This window comes from Corvus cornix, chromosome 5 (genome assembly GCF_000738735.6).
Source record: "Corvus cornix cornix isolate S_Up_H32 chromosome 5, ASM73873v5, whole genome shotgun sequence".
Classification (NCBI taxonomy): domain Eukaryota; kingdom Metazoa; phylum Chordata; class Aves; order Passeriformes; family Corvidae; genus Corvus; species Corvus cornix.
The window spans coordinates 34,605,926-34,625,230 of NC_046335.1; the positions used below are offsets into that span (position 1 = coordinate 34,605,926).

The 19,305-nt window shown below is 40.1% G+C and overlaps 1 protein-coding gene across 6 annotated transcripts in view; it reads left to right on the plus strand.

Annotated features, from left to right (window-relative positions):
* The window catches only part of SMOC1 (SPARC related modular calcium binding 1), a 133,417-nt gene that overhangs the window by 62,557 nt on the left and 51,555 nt on the right, over positions 1 to 19,305 (plus strand). For all 6 annotated transcript variants that reach the window (XM_039552483.1, XM_039552484.1, XM_039552486.1 and 3 more), the window contains exon 5: positions 1,231 to 1,278. In XM_039552483.1, the coding sequence (XP_039408417.1) occupies positions 1,231 to 1,278 (48 nt within the window). The remainder of the gene's footprint in view (positions 1 to 1,230; positions 1,279 to 19,305) is intronic.

The following is a 19,305-nucleotide window of genomic DNA, read 5'->3' on the forward strand; positions in this document are numbered from 1 at the left end:
GAGATGCTCGGTTTTTCACAGGCATGTGTAAAGGAAAGAGTATTAATATCCTATTTTAGTGTAAGGTGCAATGCTGCAGTAATCTGTCTTAAACCTTTAGAATATGACTTTGACACCATTTCGAGTATATGATTTTGGTAGGGTGTGTTTTAGAGTTTTACTGATCTATTCAGTTGGTCTTGTGCTGTTTATAAAATTGTGTTGCAGAAAAGTGAAGTCGTGTTGTAGGACACAGATGTTAGGCATATGAAGACTGATACTGAGTTTGTGCTCACTACTTGTAATTCAGCAGTAATCTGTGATGAGCTGATCTGCAAGTGAAAGTGCCCAGGCAACAGAGTTTACCTTCAGAGTTTGTCTTGATCAGATTCTTGGGCCTGTCAGAGCTGCCTTCTTTAAAGCTGACTTTTGATCCATGTTTCCTGAATGTTCAATAATCATTGGAGCTGTTTAGTAATGGTGCATGAAAGAATCAGTTTCCTGTGAATAAAGCTATTAAAAAAAAAAAGAGAAAAAGCTTGTCATAGTTTCTTATGCACTTTGGTAATGGATTTATTTGAAAAGCTTTTATTACCTGTTCAAGTCTTAGTAGAAAACGGGGATGAAGCACTAAAGCAGAGTGCAGAAACAGGCATAGAATCATACATACTATGTGACGATCTAACTTACAGTAAACAACCCAAGATGTGTTCTATTCAAGTACATGCTGGATCTTATTCAGTGTCCCATTTCAAACAGCTGGGGATGTTCAGGGGTTGGTTGAAATCAATTTTCTGCAAATTGTCCCACTTAATCCCTTTCCTTTAGAATACTGTGCTTGCATTCCCTGCACACTCGCCCCATCTGTTTTTGATTTGTTCTTCCTGACATTTGCAAACGAAAGAAGTGACTCTTATTGATCTTTCCTTCTTGCCCTTGGATTTTTTCCAGGTTTCTTACTAGCATGCTGCTCTGTTGAGATCTTTCAAATCACAACATCCAGCTACTAAAGATTTCTTGTTTATCCTTATCCCGATTTAACATCTTAATGCATAAAACTTCCTGTTGCTTTTCACATTGGTTGAAGCCACTGGCTTTCTGAGTCCTAAATGGAGCTGTTGACAAGTAAAATAGATGCTTTATGGGTTGAGATATTGAGTGTATTAATGTGATATCATCTGTTCTGTGTGATTGTGCAGCATCTAAATTGATGTCTTTTTCTTTTTCTCTTCTTTTTATTCTCCCCTTTAGGTTCTGTAACTGATAAACCATCAAGCCAGGGTAATTCGGGAAGGAAAGGTGAGTGGAGTCCTGTGCTTCACCAACTTGTTTTGTAATAGCAGCTGCCCAGCCAAGTCCCTTAAGATAGCTCAGAACACGGCTTCCTAACCAGCTCAGGGTGCAGGGGTGGGTGTGCTATCGGAGCTCCCCTTCAGGAGGAAGAATAAGATGACCATTCTGCTCCCTGTGGAGTAGAAAAGGGTGTGCTCTGCTCTGTGCTCCTCAGCTGAGTTGAAGTACAAGAAAGCTGAGCTTCCCAAAGGAGTGGCTGGCCCAGAATACCCTCTGCTTGTTCACCTTGAAATAACATACTGAGCATTTCTCAGTAGAATCCCTAGAGATTATGGAGGCTGTCAGTATGACTGGTACTCCAGGAAACAGGAGTGCCAATGTCATGGTTGTGGCTTTGTATGCACTGAAAGGTGGGGGTTTTTGACAGCGCATAAAACCCTCTGGCCAGCTGGAGCAGTGCTGGATTAAACCTTAGCGATGCTTGGAAACCTCACAGGCATTGATTCTTTATGCTCTTGTCTTCAGTCCTTGCCTGTCCTGAACAAGGCATTAGACGGGTCACTGTTCTTCTCCTGTGAGTATTTGTAGCTCTTCCCTGTGTCCTCTGGTTTGCATTCACCGAAATGGTTTCGGGAGGGTTGACCACTGAAGCATACATTGAGGAGCAGCCAAACATGTCTTTAGGCCTTTTCTACACCCTAATTTTCAGCCTTTCTCCCCTCTAGCCCCAGTTCAGAGTCAACTTTTGAGTTTGTCTCCATACTCCAGGAAAACTGTGCTGAATGCATCCTCACCTCTGATGGTGAGGATGAATGCTCTTTCCTGGGAGAAGTTCCTGTTTTGATAACTGAAGCAGGATTTTTAGTGCTAACTCTCTAAACCAGTTATTCCTGACACTTCAAAACCCAGGAAAACACTGACTTTGATCCCAATACTTTAATTTGAGGGACATCTTCCATGCTGGGAATGTCAATGAGGTCCTGAAAGCACTTAATAGGGATTAGGTTGCTCTGTTCAGAGCAGAGATGTATTTTGAGCATATCCGCTCTCCAGTCTATTGCTTGTATATAATAGCTTAAGAAAAGGTAAGGAGAAGAAAGATGCAGGGAAAACTACTTAGTTGAGACTGAATGCTGAAGCCTGTTTCTTATTTTAGGTAAGGATATGTCTCTTTAAACCTGTAATTATGCATTAATGTGTAATTGGCACCTGAACACATGGTTATAATTCTGTTAATGCAGTCATTGCTAGTCTAGCCTGAAATACAAGCAAATCAAATAGCTCTTGAAATCTGCATTATTTTTGAGTTATTTGTAAGCTTTTTACCTGGGTAGTCCTGGTCTGTTGTTCTAGAATTGAAAGCAGCTGACATTGGATTTCATGAGAAATAGGAGCAAAAGGGGAAAACATCTAAACTTGTTTCTTCTTCTTCACTCCCTTTATTAACTCAGAGGTTGGAACATGCAAAAAGAAAACTGTAAATGGTATGAATTAATTTAAAATTTGTAATATAAATTGTTTCTCCTTGGTGCTGCCTGTGGCATCCTGTTTCAAGGATGGTATGCTTGGTGATGTGGCTGCAGAAATGTCCTGTGCAGTAACTGTCAAAGGGGAAACATTTCCCTTTGGGGCCAGCATGCTTCAAGCAGTCATGTAAACTTTCTGTCCCCTGCAGTTCTGAATCTCTTTGTATCTGCTGGAAACCCACACACAAGCAAGTCTGGCCCTATTCCATCATGTTAGGAAAGTACTTACGAGCAGCTATTTAACGGGTCTTTTAAAATCAAGAGGGCTTTTAGAAGCTGTAATAATTTGGTTTAAAATTTGATGGACACAGGATTACTTTTTCATCTAGTGATGAAAATGGCTAATCTAAAAACGAATTCATCCTTCTTATCAGTGTTTTTTCTTGACTTAAGTTACCTTCATTCAAATTTCCAGTATCAGGTCCTGTTGTAAGGAAGCTGGAATCAAGAACAGCCTGGCTTTCTTGAAGTAAGGAGATTGCTGCATGTCTGGCTTCTCTGAAGACTGATGGCAAGCTAGCATGCGCATAACCATCTGTTCTAGCTGAGTGTTCAGACACTTGTTGCAAAGATTCCTCTTTGCCAGGTGATCAAAAGGGCAGGATGAGGAGGGTCCAGCAGGAACTGGGTCAGTGATGACCTTTCTATTGTAGAGGCACAACCTGTAAGCTTCTGATATCTCTTTGGGCTACTGCTGTCTGATTTGGGAGCTTTTGGAATTTTCCAATTGCACAGCAGACTCCTCCCTCTCTCCATCCCTGAGTGAGGGTCTTATAGTCAAAGAGCGTATCTGGCACAGATACGCTCTTTGGAAGACAAAGCTCTGGGGAAGACAAAGTATAGCTAAGACTCTCAAAAGTGGTTTCTTTTGTCTAATTCATACAGGAATGTAAAATATGAACTAATAGACTTTGTGCCTTTCAAGTCTTCAGGGCAAAAGGGTGGAGGCTGCTCTGCCTTAGAAACAGTGTGGACGGGGTAGGCTTACGTTGCTGGGTAATAAATGAAGACTTTACTAGCATATTAGCTCTCCTTTTGAAGAGGCAAATTAATGTTGGAAGGAAAAAAAGGCTGGTTATTGGTAATAACTCTTTCTCCAAATCTTTTGCCCTCTTTTCCTTCCTGTTTAGCTCTAATTTCTGGGGCTCAGTAGGTATGTTGGAGTACCAGAAGATGTGAGGTAACATACGATTCCACTCACAGGCTCTCTCACTACTGATGAGAAGAAAACAAAATGGCTTTGTGTTCATGTGGCTTGGCATGTAGTTCCAGAAGTGGAGCTTTCTGCAGAGAACAAGCAAGCATGTTGGCAAGAGATACTTCTTATTTTTAAATTCCGTGCTCTGATTATCCATATTTACATTGCTGCTGTTTCTGTATGATGCAATGCCAGTTACTCATACAATTTACCCCATAAGATAATTAAAATCAAATTAAATTGGCACCAAACTTAAAACTTTAAAATAGGCCATATTGATTTGTTCTGTGTCGGAGAAGCATTCAGCTGCTGGAAGGCAGTGCAGACGTGGGCCTGGGGAGATGGAGGCATGTTTGCACAAGGTGGAATGGAAACCCAGGCCCTCCAGAACATGCTTGCTTTGTGACTTTGCAGTTCAGACACTTACACTGACCTTTCTATGCTGAATTTGTCCTGCAAATGAAGAACAAGTTCCCGAGACCTTTGCCAAGGAATGCAATTACTCTTCTGTAGGATTAGGATATCCAGAACCTGCAGATTTCTGTTGCTGTCTCTTTTTTTTTATTCTGACTTGTTCTTTGTATAGTCCTTTCTTATGAGGAGCTTCTTGCATTACTTTGCTCCAGTTGCTGCTTAGTTTGAAGGTCCTGAGACACTTGGAAAACGCATGCTGTCCTCTAGAGGTCTGGATCTCCCCAGTTTCTCACCCTAGGATGTTGTTAATGTTTTAAGAAGCAGTGAAAGGCATCCTTAGAGCCAGTGTTACTGGATTTCTTCCCTGCCTAAAGAATGCGGGACATTTCTTTCCAGCCAAAGGGAAATTGTGCCATACTTTGAGACAAAAGTAGTAAACATGAAACAAAACAAAGTTTTATTTTCTTTATCTGTGAAATGTTGGGGCTTTAGCTCAGATTTAGCATATTGCAATCAGGAGGAGTGTCTTTTACAGCCACCAAGGTGGTCTTAAAAGTAGGCTTGTTAGGAATCAGAGGGATATAAAAAACAGCCATGTAACTGCTTATCTCTGTAAAGTCATTTGCTCTTCCTTCTTAAAACTGGAATCAGAGTGAATTAAAAGTGAGCAAAGAGGAAATATGTTGAAGTGGGGATACACTGTTCTGGACACTGTATGGTAGCATTTTTAAATCAACTGAGTGAAGGAAATGGAAAGGGATGGTTGGTTCAGTGATCTGGGCTTTAAAGATGATGCAGCTACAGGGTAAATTTGGGCTGGAGTAACTTTCAGTGTGTCATGAAAAGTCTTGAGTGGTATGAACTCCCTTTTTCTTTTAGAGAGTCTTTTGCAGTGCGAAAAGTTCCAGGCCTGTTTTGACTTGTCTCGTTTCCCTATTGTAAAAGCTGACAATAGCATCTGCCATTCCCTGAGTAATTGTTGGTGAAATGTAAGCAGTGATGGCCCTGCAGAAGGCAAAGCCCAGGCTGAGCTTGTTGTACACTTACTATCTTACACGTAGACATGACTCTTGTATGGAGCTGCAAAAAGCTTTCTTCAATGAGTTTTGCAGCCTGCAAGAAAATGCTGAAGCACTTTGAGAAACCTAAGATGAGCAACTTTAAATTCCTGCCAATTAAATATGTAGAATTGGGCTCGTTTTTGTGGGTTTAACTGTAAGAAATTAGTTTAAAGGCAGGCTTTGTTGGCAGGAAAATTCTGGGCTGCAATTGTGGGCAAGTTGGCCCATTCTGTGGCTTTTTCCCTGCTGTTTTCCAAGAGTCTTACCTCTAGAAAATGCTAAAGGCCCAGTTGTGCAGCCAACAGACTGAGCAGTTTGAATCAGTAATGAGCCATTACTGTGAGTCAGTAATTAGGCTGAGCGGTAAAGGGTGAACACTCTCCTCAGGCAAACCCAAGTGAAGGACCGCTTGTGCTGATGTAAATAAATGGAGCTGCTTGTACCTGGGCACCTGGAAGCTTTGTCTGCTGGTGGTAAGAAGTCAGGTGCAGCTGGCACTAATTCACCTGCCCTCAGCTCGCAGGGAGAGGAGCACATGGCCTCCACAGGGGCTCGAATGTCTCACAGAAGAGATACTATCTTGACAAAAACATTAAGTTGAAATGTGACTAAAGCACCAGACTGGGACTTGGTCTTTACCTTCTCCAGTTCTTTCTGGATTCAACTAGGTACTGATAAAATCTGAAACACAACTGTGCTGTTACACAAATCGAGCTTCAGCTGTGTCTCCAGCTGCATAAATACTGAGAATGCTTTGATGTCATTAGCAGTTTTTGGAGAATACAGGAAAGATAGAGAAATACTGTGTGGCCTTCATCAGTAAGATGAAGTAAATACAAGTTTGCTGAGGCTGTATGAAGTCAAGTGATGGTTCTAGCTGGTGAACACCATCTTATGATTAATTTTTTGCAGAACATTAGCAGGTAGCAAGTCTGCAGTGCTACCCAAACAATTCACCTGGATCCCATATGTTAAGTATATAGATTTAAATAAACAATATATACTAACTTAGAAATCTGGATGGAGGAGAATGTTTGTGCAAATATCATTTTCTGAACTGTTTAACTTCATCATGTATTAGCCTAGACCAGGGCTGATGTGTTTGTCAGGTCTCTTACAGGTAAAATACAGGTTGAGCACAGGTGTGCTCAAAACGTGCAAACAATTTGATGCTTGCGGATAGAGCTGGGTGTGTAGTGTAGCTATGTGGAAAGTTAGACTGCTGTGCATATGTAATAAGTCTGCTTCATGAAAGCAACAGATTTGCTATGTGTGTGTGCTACAAGAGTGCTCCAAGTCTTTCAGATGTGCAAAAGCTTGATTTGTTCTACTGCACACTGATGGTCACAGTTTCTCAGTCTTCCCTGTTAAAATCTGATAGAGTTAGGAAACAATCTATGGGAGAAACATGAATATGTGCTGCTTTTCATGAAACTGACTGAGAAGTTATGGGGAGAGGTGAGTGTAACAAAAACTGTCCTGCAACAGCTCAAGTGGGCTGTGAGCAAAAATTTCTGTAGATGGAATTTGTAGCACATAAGATTTTGGTTAGCCCATATTTATATTTCCAAGCAAACTTAGCAGTGGAATTGAAGTTCTCTTCCCTGTTATAATATAAAATAGTTCTGTAAAAAATACTATTTACTTAATCAGTAGGTTTGCCAGTTTGTAAATAGTCAGAATTCTCTCTGGTTCCTATTGCTATCTCCAGACTGTATATAATCTACAAAATTATTTATTAAATTCCAGTTAAATGTAACTGTAGAAAGCAAGTTGATTTCACAGGTATGGTAGACTGCAGTTTGCCAATATGAGAGATTTAATTAGATAGCAAGAACACAACTTTTAACTGGGAATTGTGATCAATTTTTGTGAGAACAGAGCAATGTAATTTTACAATACTGTGTATATTGGATCATTTTTCCAGAGCAGAGCAATGTTCTAAAAAGCTCTTAGATATATCACAGGAAGCAAACAGATTTTTTGAAATATTAGAGTCTAGAAGTAAAACCTCAAATTTGTTACCTAGACAGTAGAACTAAAACCAATCCTTTTGGTTCCCCAAATCACTGCCTTGTCTGAAATGGTTTCGTTTTCATCAAGACTTTTTTGTGGGCCTCAGAACATATGTATCAAATTTGAGGCTGAAGAAAGTTTCATTGGCAAGTATAAAAAGAAGGCAAATTCTGTTTTAAAGTGTATTTTGTTTGATACAATGCAAGAATTCTGCTTTCATCTATAAAGTAGCAGTTCCAATCGGTAGCTTAGTCTATATAATATGACTTAATAAAATTGTAGTTTACGAGTGTTGTTATAGCAATCTACAGACAACTCATGTCTGTAATGCCTTAAGAACAGCTGTAAAGGTTTTTAAATTATTAAGTCATAGTATTGAGCAACCTGGTGAGTAGATCTAATAAGTAGACTAACAATTGATTAAACAACATCTGTTAAGGTATTATTAACTGTTTATGTGCTATACGTGGATTTCTGGTGTCTGATCATTACAACTTGCAGAGAAATGGAATAAATTTGGGGTCTGTGAGCGGGTTTTGTTGTTTAAATACTTCATGTAGGCTCAAAACCTTTTTTTAAAGAGTTGTTGAAATTATTCTTCTCATGCTCTATAGAATTTAGCCATCTGAATGTTAGCATTGTTTTCTTTCAAATCAGAGTAATGCACCAGGAAATGTGTTTTGTCGTGGTGCAGGTGTTTGGTCAAGGGGCTGGAAGTACTTTCCTTTCAACTCCTTTGCCCCATGAGCTCTGTCAAAGTTTCTCTATAAGAGAGATAAACTATGAAATTGTGAAGGGAAAGCTTGAATGTATGCAGACCATGTGTGCCTGTAAATAAGGTAGGGAGAAGCTAGAGAGGCAACCCCAATGTTTGTTCAAGTTCCTGAGATGGCACCTGGGGGAATTAAGGCTTCTTCACAACAGATCTAGCTGGAATAACAGCTTTCCTCTGTGTGCTCATCTGGACTTTTGTTCCCTGTTGACAGCAAGGGAGCTGTACTGCAAAATGCTTTGATAAAAGCTAAGGATGGGAGAAGTCTTCCCCACAGACTGAACTTTTCTGGGCAGTATCTGTGTCTTTTATTACATGTTCCAATGCTCAGCTTGGTGCTCAGTTTCTGATGGGACCTTTAGGTGCTGCAGCAAAGCAATTTGTGTAAGGATTTGGCAGGTTTCATCTTGACTGCTCAGCTGCTCACAAATTGCCATTAAATGAGGTGGTTCTTAAAATCAGTTGTCTCTGGTTAATTTTGAACAATCCATCTGTAGATGTCTGGCAGTCTGTAACTTGAGGATTGACCTTCATCTTAAAATAAAAATATTTTAATGTTGTGAATGTGTTGTCACTTATACCCTGTGTACACTGAGATGCTTTGTTCTGTGCATACACATTTCCTTCTGAAACACATTAGATCCCTTGGAGGTCCTTCTAGCACTACTGTTACCGTATCTGATTCCCTCTGTTCTCCATTCTTTCTCGTACAGAAACTGTTCCTTTGGTTTCATCATCAAGTAGAAAACCTCCTTTAGACAAAGTTCAGATCCTGGGGTGAAAAAGCTGGAGCTATGTAGTTAGAGAGCAAAGTTGTGCTTACTCACTAAAGCTCTGACACTCCTCTTTAATGATCCAGGGAGGAAAAAAACTTGTGGAAACAAGCGGTGGAAAAACATCTGTTTCCCCCCCCCCCCCCCCCCATCCCTTTTTCTTCATTTTCACACATGCAATCATGCAATACAGATATATCAGTGAGGTATCCATTCTCTTTGCCTGCAAGGAAATGAAAAGGCATATTGTAAGCCCAAGGCTAGTCTGGTTGTCAGCCAGGAATTAGTCCTCTAAAGGAGAAAGGGAGAGAGGCTGGCGAGAGAAGAAGCTGGAAATGAGGAGCTAGAAGGGGAAAAGTACACTCTGAGATAGGCTGACTGCACATGGCTAGAGGTGGAAGGGGTCTTGTGCTTCCTCAGTACGCAGGTGTTGGGAGAAAGGAAGGCAGCTTATACACAGGCATGTGTCTGGGGGAGCAGGGTCAAAAATTTAGACTATTTACTTAATCCCTTGGAAAGGCTTTTTTCTCTTCTGTTTTCTTTTTGTGTTTAACAGACTGCTTTACAGGGGACACGTGTGGTAATTAACACATGCAGCTGTAGGGCTTCAACCATATGTCTGAATTTCAAATGGCCATTGATCTGGCAAATTTGCTGCTGTCTCCAACCCCCCACTTATAGGCCTTGAAGATGTGGGAGAATTTATAGAGTCTTTACCTTGAAGAGACCAGAGCTGGAAGGAGAGGAGTGAAAGGGAATGTGAGTGATATTGGGTAGAGAGGAAAGGAAGACTGGTATTCTAATCACACCCTTCATGCCCCTTGCCCCAGCTCACCATGTATTTTCAGGTAGCTTCTAAAATGTTTCCAAAGCTAGGGATCTTGTTATTACTATATAAAGCTTGCATAACACTTGTTAATTTTTTTTGTTGTTCAGCAAAGCAGTCTAAGATGAGAATCAGAGCAATGTCCTTGCAGGCATTTCAGATGTGCTCCCTTTTCTACAGCTGCAGATATCTGGGCTCTTACACAGCCTACAAGTGACAAGGTGGTAGTTGATCATGGACTCTGAGCAGCCTTTCAGGAGAGGTAGTTGAGGAGGGGGTGTCTGTTGGGCTGTGTGGAAACAGAGAATACTTCACATCAAAGTAGAGGCTCCTGAAAACAAGTGATATATTGTAGGTAGAATAAAACCAGAGAGGCTAAACTAAACAATCCTAAGGTGGTTGTTGCTTTTGCCAGCAGTGATCAGGCAGCTGTTGACAGTGCTGTAGAGCTTTTTGCAAACTTTGCTCAAAGTTTGGGGCAATGTCAAGTGCTAAAAACCTTGCTATGAGATATGGTGCCTTAAGCAAAATATTTCTACGTGTGGAAACTTTTTTGCTCCCTGTTTTATTTCAAATGTCACTCAAGGCAGTGAGCCAAACAGAGGATGGTGCAAAATTAAGATACTGTAGCTTAAAATCCTGTGGTATCTGTAATACTTGTAGTGTTTACAGGGTGAGATAAAAATGTGTTCTTCTACCAAGTACAAAGCTATTAAAACGTTAAGCATCTCCTATTCTGCTTCCCCTCCTTCAATCTATTTTTAAATGTTCTCAGTGCTAGCTATTGCTGGTTTCTTGATCTCATCACTCACTCTACAGTGTAAGTAATGCTGACGCTTTGGAGGTGTTTCTGCTTTGGATAAAAAGAAAGCCACCAACAAACATTCCTAATTGTCTATACGCCAACTTTTGCTAACTGTGATTTACCCAGCCTGTGTAATATTGCTGCTCTGTTTTTCTGTGTTGTGCTGCTTCTCTCCAGTTTCCCTGTGAAGCTTAGTGCCAGGACTGTCTAGAGCAGCCATGTATTACTTTGCCTCTTCTAACTCACCTCCCTTTTCTCTGTTTATTACTACAGAGTACTCCTCCTTGGAACAAGATGGCCTAACATCCCTTGTATGGATTGTCAATAGCTTTTCCAAATAATTTGGTTGTAGCCTATATTGATATGTACTTGGATACAGTTTTTACTACACAGATACAGAGCCTAATTCTTCTTTATTCAGTGTTTAACAATTGAAAGGAAATAAGCTTTAATAATCTCCCTGAAGAAAAAGGTTGTTTCAGTTCTTCCTCTCATCTTCATTACCTTGATCCTTTTCTGTAGAAAAAAAGGGGAAGTGCTGGATTTGCAGCTGTATGATTGCTGGGATGTATTTACCACAGCAAAGCTTTTCTATGCCATGTGACCCATGAAGGTGTCTGCTGGTCAAAATGAGCCTTGGAGACTCAGTTTTGAAACTGAGTGCCATCCCTACAGCTGGCTGCCATTGGTACTTGGTAAATAGGTCATCATTCTTCAGCAAGTGTTAAGTAGTCATGATTTTTGGTAACAGGTAGTTTTTGGTGCTGTGTGTTATGGCCAGTCCAAAAAAACATTTAGTCCTCCCTGATTCTTTTAGCTGTGTCTCCATTTTCCTTCAGGTGTGTGTTTCAGTAGGGGGATGACATTAGACTCTTGAAGGACAGCTTCAAGTATACAGCTGAATGAATAATATTCTTTGCTCCCATTGGGAGCCTCTTTCTGCAGCCTGTATGTGTTCTTTAGCTTTGAAGGCATTCCAATAGCCTTCCCAGGTGTTGTCGTAGCTGATTTTTTACACAGTGAAATTGTTGCTGGTACATAAGGAGAAGAGCCACGCTCCATGGTGGTCGAGATTCATTTCTTTAGCCATGCAGAACATTGCTAGCAGCTGTGAAACATCAGTCTGCAATGACAGGCAGGCTGAGATCCTGTCTGAAAACTTACCCAGATGACTGAAGCAGAGCCTGGAAGCTGAGCTGGGACTCTGAGCTTTGTTCCCCTTCTCCTTTCTCAACAAGTAGTTGAACTTGAGTGTTTTAAACATTCTTACGTTGCTAGTGAGGATGGGCTCGTAGCTTGCCTGCTGCTAGAAACTATGTTCTGAAATTATCTTAATTATTCATTATTCATTATTGTGAAATCAACGTATAAGTCAACATATGGCACTTACATGTAGCATTTCTAGGCAAGCTGTTCAGTGGGGCTAATGGACTCTAGTCCAAAGAGAGATTTTAGTGTTGTCCCTGCTGCTGCCAAGCTTATTTCAGAAGATATATGAACAAAGTAAAAGCGAATGAATTTCGACACCATGGGATTGAGGATATGGTCATGTTTCAAGGTAAAAGTATTGTATAGCTTATACAGTCATTAAAAAAAATGGAAGTTTTGATTATTAGCTCAGCAAAGTAGCTAGAACAGCAGCCGGATAGAAAAGATGCAGCAATACCAGGGAAATAGTCCCTTCTGCCAAAGAATTGTAGTATTTTGCCTATGATGGAAAGGAGGAACTAAGCTCAAAGGGAGAAAGGCTTGAATCTGATAGAGTGGAAATGATAGATTAAGAAAAATTACTTGTATCTTAGCAGCTCCCTCAAGAGCCTTTGAATGGATATGCAGGTTCTTTTACTTTTTTTTTTACCCCTCCCCCCCCCCCTTTTTTTTTTTTTTCCCCTCCTGGCAATTTGAGCCACTCTGGGAGTGAACTTAAGGTTTTTGACTTAAATCAATACAATTAAAACCATTAGCAACCTAGTTGTCATTCTGTTTGGGGCAGTGACATTAACTGGAGGCTTGGTTCTGTAGGTAAGAGCTGATGACAAGAGCATGTATTCTAAGTCACTGGATGATTTCTGTCTAGTTTAAGGAATAAAACTGCTGCTGGGATTGTTGCAGGAGGGTGAGAATAACAAGTCTCTGAAAGTGGGGGAGGGCACAGTGGGGACAATGTATCCACAGCTTGACAGTGATTCTATGTTGATCAAAAATAAAGCTTTTTGTGCAAATCTTACTGAAGATGGTCTCGAAAGTAACATGACCTTTATTACCTGCTTCGCCTTTTTAACAGGTAAGGTTCAAATCTGGCTTTGGGCATTTATTTTTCCTATTACTTCCACATTTTTGAAGAGACCTGTTTTGCCTTTTGGGAAGGAATTTGGCTGTGAAGTCTGAAAACTGTAAAATTGCAATAAGGTAAATCTATGTGCAGTGGCAGGTCTTCTCCATTCAAGCTTCCTTGCATTTGACCTCAGAAATGCTCTGATAACCAAATGAAAATCTGATCATCCGCTTCTTTAACCCATATCTTATGTACAAATTGCTTTTATAGAGAAGATCATCTGTGTGTTGGAGTTTGGCCCAAAAATGAACTGAGAGTTCTAGTTCTAAACAACAGGACTGTGTGCAGTTTCCTTATTTTGAGTTACATCTGTACTCACGCTACCTGAGGGATACTGCTGCTTCTTGTCCAAAACTCCAAGCCCACAAAATTGGTTGAGACTGTGGTTTACTGTTTACAATTTGGAGAGAAACTGGCTGCAAACCAAGAAATCTTATTTCACAGGTTTTGAGGTTTTGAATCCTTCACTTATTTCTCACTAGAACAAAAGAGAGATCACACAAACTTGTGGCTCCCTGCTGTCCTCTCAAATTAGTTGATTGCACTATATTGGGGATTTTAGCTTGAGAAAGGGGAGAGCAAAGGGTGAGTCTCAAGTTTGAATTAGATTAGTGCTCTTAAATAATGGCTTTAATAATCTTAAGGTAGTTTGTCTTCTGCTTGGAAGCATGCCCATATACTTGAGGAAAATGTTCTTTGGAATGCTACATTTCTGTAAGTGTGTTAAAACAACAACTTTTCACAAGTAGTGAAGCAAATTTACATCACAAGAAAGCTCAGCTTAATTCTCTGATCTTTATAGCTGCTGCTTGTTCCAGTAACATGTAGTGTCTCTGAATTGACACCAAAATCCCTAAGAGTGTTGCCATCGAAGTGGTAAATTATAATGGCTCAGTTTTCAACTGCCTTGTCTTCCATGCAGCAGTACTAAGATGTTTTTTCTCCCCAGAAAGGTTTGCATACCTTACAGAAGGGAGTCAGGTATTTTAAGGGGTAATTACCATAGGGCTTGGTTCAACCTGTAAAGTTCAAATCTGAATCTGGATCTGAACTTTCCCAGAGGCACGGGATGGTTTTGGACATTGTATTGGTTTGACCTGTTATAGTGCAAGCTCTGAAGTGCAGGTCCAGATGTGGGCTGGGATTTTGTATCTTCCCAAGTATGAGACATTAAGGGTCAGTTTTACATGACACACAATTGAAATAATATAAAACTGGATCTCATGTTGAGGAAGGTGTCTACAGCATTATGTGTGAAGGGTAATACCTTGCTATGTCTTTATTTTTCAAAAGAAGCTGTTTAAAGGCTGAAAAGAATGAGAGGTTAGAGGGCAGGTTTCTTTTGGCTAGTCAATGTAGAACTACCTTTAGAACTTATGCAGTAAATAAGCACTTTGGATTTTAGAGAGATTCTGTCTGAATCTCGAGGTTGAATAGTTTCAAAGCCACTGAATCCCAGAGACTAGAGCATTGCTATTAATGAGTGCTGCTCCAGACCCCTTTTGACACGTTTGCTTTTGAAGGATCAGGCCTAGGAAGAGTGGGCTCTTTGTTTGTGGTCAGAATAAACTCATTGTACACCCAGACAATTAACTCTTCAATCGACTTGCCAGCCTCTGTAAAGCACTCCACTCCCCTCTCTGTCTGCCTCCAGTTCTATTCAGACACTTAAACACACCAGTGTTTTTTGTTTATTATTCTGAAAAAGTCCTTCACAAGAATAGTCAGAGCAGATCAACATTGTCCTCCCAGCAGCATTTATCTCCGCCTGGCAGAGAGTGTGTCAATCAGGAATCAAAAAGCCAAACAGAGGAGGCTTTGAATTGTGTCACAGGGGTCAGAGTTACTTCCAGCTGTCTGTGCATGGGATAGGTTTTCTTGCAGGGCGAAGAATTGTGCTGCCAAACAAACACTGCGTACATTGGATCACAAAGTCCTTGGGGCTTGAGTGGCTTTTTTCATGTTGATGCACCTGCAAGGGAGATGTGAGAAGGAAGTGGGGGGAACTAATGCCTTCCAGAAGGCACGGGGAAAGGCTCCTTATCCTATCTGGTTGATGCCTGGAATGCAGTGCTGAAATAAAGGCTGCCTGCATCCATATGGCATACAGAATAGTTGACGTAGGAAGAGAAAAATTACTGCAGTGACAGAGCAAGTCAACCTTGGCAGTTAAGAGCTCATTAAGCCATACAGAGCCCTTCCATGTTTAGCACTTAGGCATATTTTCACCTTTTAAAGTCCATATCCAAGTGTTTGGGGGTTGTTATATCCAAAGGGAGTACATTGCTGCTGTTTCTTAAAATTAAAGCAATAAAGAGTGAGAACTTGGCTTTTGCTGATTTGGTTTAAAAAGTTGGGGTTTTTTTCTTAACAGTTGTGGGATCTCCCTGCATAGAAGTGGTTGGACTTGACGATCTTAGAGGTCTTTTTCAACCTAAATGATTCTATGGACAGGAGTGTGAAAACTTGGCAGGGAAGTCTATCTGCACTGGTGTGTTTTCATTTCAGCTGCTTGCAAAAACTTATCTTGATTGGCCAGATTGTAAGAATTTTTTTGCGTGAATGCTGACTTTCTGCGCTTATATTGGCAATATATGTCTGTACATAAAAGTTCGCATAGACTATTAAATTAATTATGACTTGCTGAAATTATTTCATTTAATGTAGGGAAGGATTGTGGTTAAGGCAACAATTTTCTCCGCCCCTACAATACTAGAAGGGACATGTATTTTTGTTTAAGACCCCATGTAGTGCAAACACAAAACACAAGTTTTGTTGTATTTTTTCTTTTTTTTTTTTTAATACTTAAAATACCCTGCACCTGGGGATAATACATAGAAATGTCAAAGACAAAAGTGCGTCTTCAAGATTCAGGAACTGCGTGGATACAAGGAGTCTAATTGACCTGGCAGGTCTTTGTTCATCTGACCAGAGTTACTAAAGCCACAGGAATGAGTATGTATGACTTAAGTCCCTCAGGAGTACCAAAGCCTAGGAAAGCTCTTCTCCCTTGCTGTTGACTTGACAGGTTTGCTAAAGGTGGACTTTGCTGCATCAAACAGGACATGCTAAGAGTTCACTCATTGTCCTGGCTCTCTGTGCTCTAAGTTGCTTGTTTAGCTTTAGCTATGCTCTCTAATGACTGAGCCAACACCAGGTGATGGTAAGTGAAGAAACCACTTGACACTGGAAGAAGGCTACCTCTTCCCAGAGCAGAGCTGTGCATTTAAAATTGTCATCTGCTTATTCTCTCAGTCTGACTCAAGTCTGGGAAGCATTGATGTTCAAGCTATAGACTTACAAAAAAGACTAGATTTTGTTTAAAGCCTGGATGATTGACTCCGTCAACACCTGTGCTCTTCAAAATGGAAGAAGTGTTTACAGATTGCCTCATGGATTCCAGTGAGAACACAACATTAGCCTCCCATACCACATGTCCTACCCAGGAAAAATATACTCACTGCACAGATCATCTGTATACTTGCATCATCGCATTAGCAGGCCAAGACCTATGTGCTTCCTCAGCAACATCGACCTTCAGTACATCACTTTTATCTTCTAACTTTTCCTCTTTCTACAGCTTCCATTAGGTGGCTTGAGTCAAGAACGGTAATTCACAGCAGCAGGCAGTTACTTGACATTTTTCCACAGTAATTAATGCTTTTTCATGTCAAGGAGTTTACTTTTCTCCTGATGTAACTTGAGTTGCTCATGGCCTCAGTGCTTGTCATTCAGAGTAAAATGATCACTTTAACAGTTGTCCTTTGCATGAACTGGATCTCGTTCTCCCTCAACCCCAGTGTACACTACAGTCATTCCAGATGTGGATGCCTGCTAGATGTTTTGCAAGGATAAAACTTGGGGAGGGGAATTCTAGTGGTTGCATAAAAAATTCTTGCCCAGCACTAGTAGTAGATCTGGGCATGCAACTAGTTGTTCCTGTTTTGAGTCATTGTCAGTCAAATACAATAAAAACTGTTCTTGCTTATGAGCTTCTGACAGTAGCAGAGCAAGAGGGATTCTGGTTTATATCTAAGGTATCTTAATGTGAAAATGGCTTAGGGAGTTTCGTTTAGACCTGCCTGTTTCACTCTTATCCTGTGGCAAGATAAAAATACCACTTTAAAGTTGACAGCAGTTGAGCCAGAAAAATCTGCTTAACTTTTGCAAGTGTACCTAGAAAAAGGACACCTACTGGAGGAGTTTTATAGCTTTAAAATGTCCCATGAGGAGGTATTCTATTGCGTAATACTGCCTGTAGTCAGTGGTCTTGGGAAAAAAAAGTGGTATTCATGCTGTGTTATGAAACTTGGAAGAGAAGTATCCCAGTGAACTCTTCCTCAAGGCTCTGAAAATATTCTTCAACCAAGGGATGTGGTTCTGAATTACATGAGTTCCTGGTCTGGAAGCATTGCTATTTAGAGGGATTAGGAAGTAACACTTGATCTCTTTAATCTCTCTGTGACATTCTGCGTATATGGATCTATTGCAGTGACATGCCGCTTTTGAAAGTGTGGAATTTAACAGCTCTTTGAAGAAAGGAGGAGACTGTACTCAGTGAACATACTTCATTACCTTTGTACCTGAAGTAACAGTATTCTGTACTTCTCATGTAATATCACTGGAGACTTTAGGCCTCTGGAATAGTTTGGGGTTTTGTTCTAAGTTGAAATATTTATTTAAGGAATACAAAATGTTTGTTAGACTTTCAGGTATGTAATATAGAACTTAGTCCTTGTTTGCGAGGAGCAGTGGAACAAATGTTCAGTGTGACAAACGGAGTATTGAGTGAGAGGAAAAATCAAATAAGAGTAGGCAAGTATTAGGGTGGCTTTTCTGCCGAAAGGGAACAGCAGTGAAACTTTTTGCCATAAGCTAATTTGAAACACTGAGACTTACTGAGAATTCTCCAGTTTAAGAAAAAAATTTAGTAGTTTCAGAGTAAGAAGCTGGCAGCTGGGAAGTGAGCATGGTGTTTTTAATGAAGTGCAATTTTTGTCTTTTATGTGACTATTTCATGACCTTTAAAAAACAATCAGAAATATCCCTGGCTTTTGATTTTTGAAATATGGTGAACATAATTACAGGGCTCTTGTCTATTGCATTTTTTCTTGTATGTGTGATGAAAGAACGGTAGTTGCTTGAACAGGGGAATAATTATACTTTTCTCTATTTGCAAAACCCTTAATACTGTACTGGGTGCTGCTACAATGTGGACTGAGTGACAATTTAACCTTAGTAATCCAGTAAAGAAATGATTGTAATTTATTGAGCCATTTTACTGAGATTATCTTAAACAGTAGCTTTGAACTGAGGGGTTTATTTAATACTCTCCAGTAGCTTAATGGCTAACTTCATACAAAAGCTGCTGCAAAATTCTCTTTCTTCAAGAAGAATGTATTTGACAAATTGTAACTGCTGCTGTGTTCCTTGCACATACATGAATGTGAAAGAACCCCCATGAACCTGAAACATCCTGTGTTCTGCCAAATTTCAAATAATGATTTGGATCAAGTGCTGTGGCTCAGATCCACTTCTAATTTTCCTCCATTGTTGGCTTCCGGGTTGCTGCTTTAAATCTGAAAAGCAGTTCTGTAATTACTTGGTGCAGAAGCATTCATGAGAACAATAAGAAGAAACTTATTATTGTACTGGTCCTTTTTTTAACACCAGGTCTCTTCCTGTTTTGTATAACTTGAGAATTATTCACCTTTCTAGTTGTTCTATGAGTGTCTTCAGCAGCTTTGCGTTGGTTTCTCAATCTGTATAGCCAATCATGCTAATTACATACTGTTCACTGCTTCATTATAGTGTAAAGTGCCATCCTAAATAAATAACAAGCCATAGCTGTGGCTCCTGGAATCTTGCAGAAGCAGAGCAACATGCTCTAGCATAAAAAGTGAAGATCAGCTATTTACTTCCGTCCAAAGAGTCTTTAAAGGGCAAAACCTTCCTCCTTGTAATTGAAGCAATATTCAGGAATTTTTTCCAAGTCAGTTGCTCAAACTTTGAAAAAAATAAATACTGCTTATCCAGGTTACTGGTAATGCCCAATAACAGGAAAGCTCAGAACAAGAGCTGACTGAGAAATGATAAGTATTTTTTCTTCCAAGTATTTTTGTTATGCTTGCAGTTAAGCATAAAACTGAATACAATGATGAAGAGGGAAAATGACAATAGGGTGTCTCTCATTTCTGTCAATGTCCTTTATTTCAGTGGATCTCTGAGGTTGAAATGGAATTATCAGCATGTTTTTCTTTCTGTGAATTAGACTACTTTGTGTAGAAATGCACAAAATTAATGAATT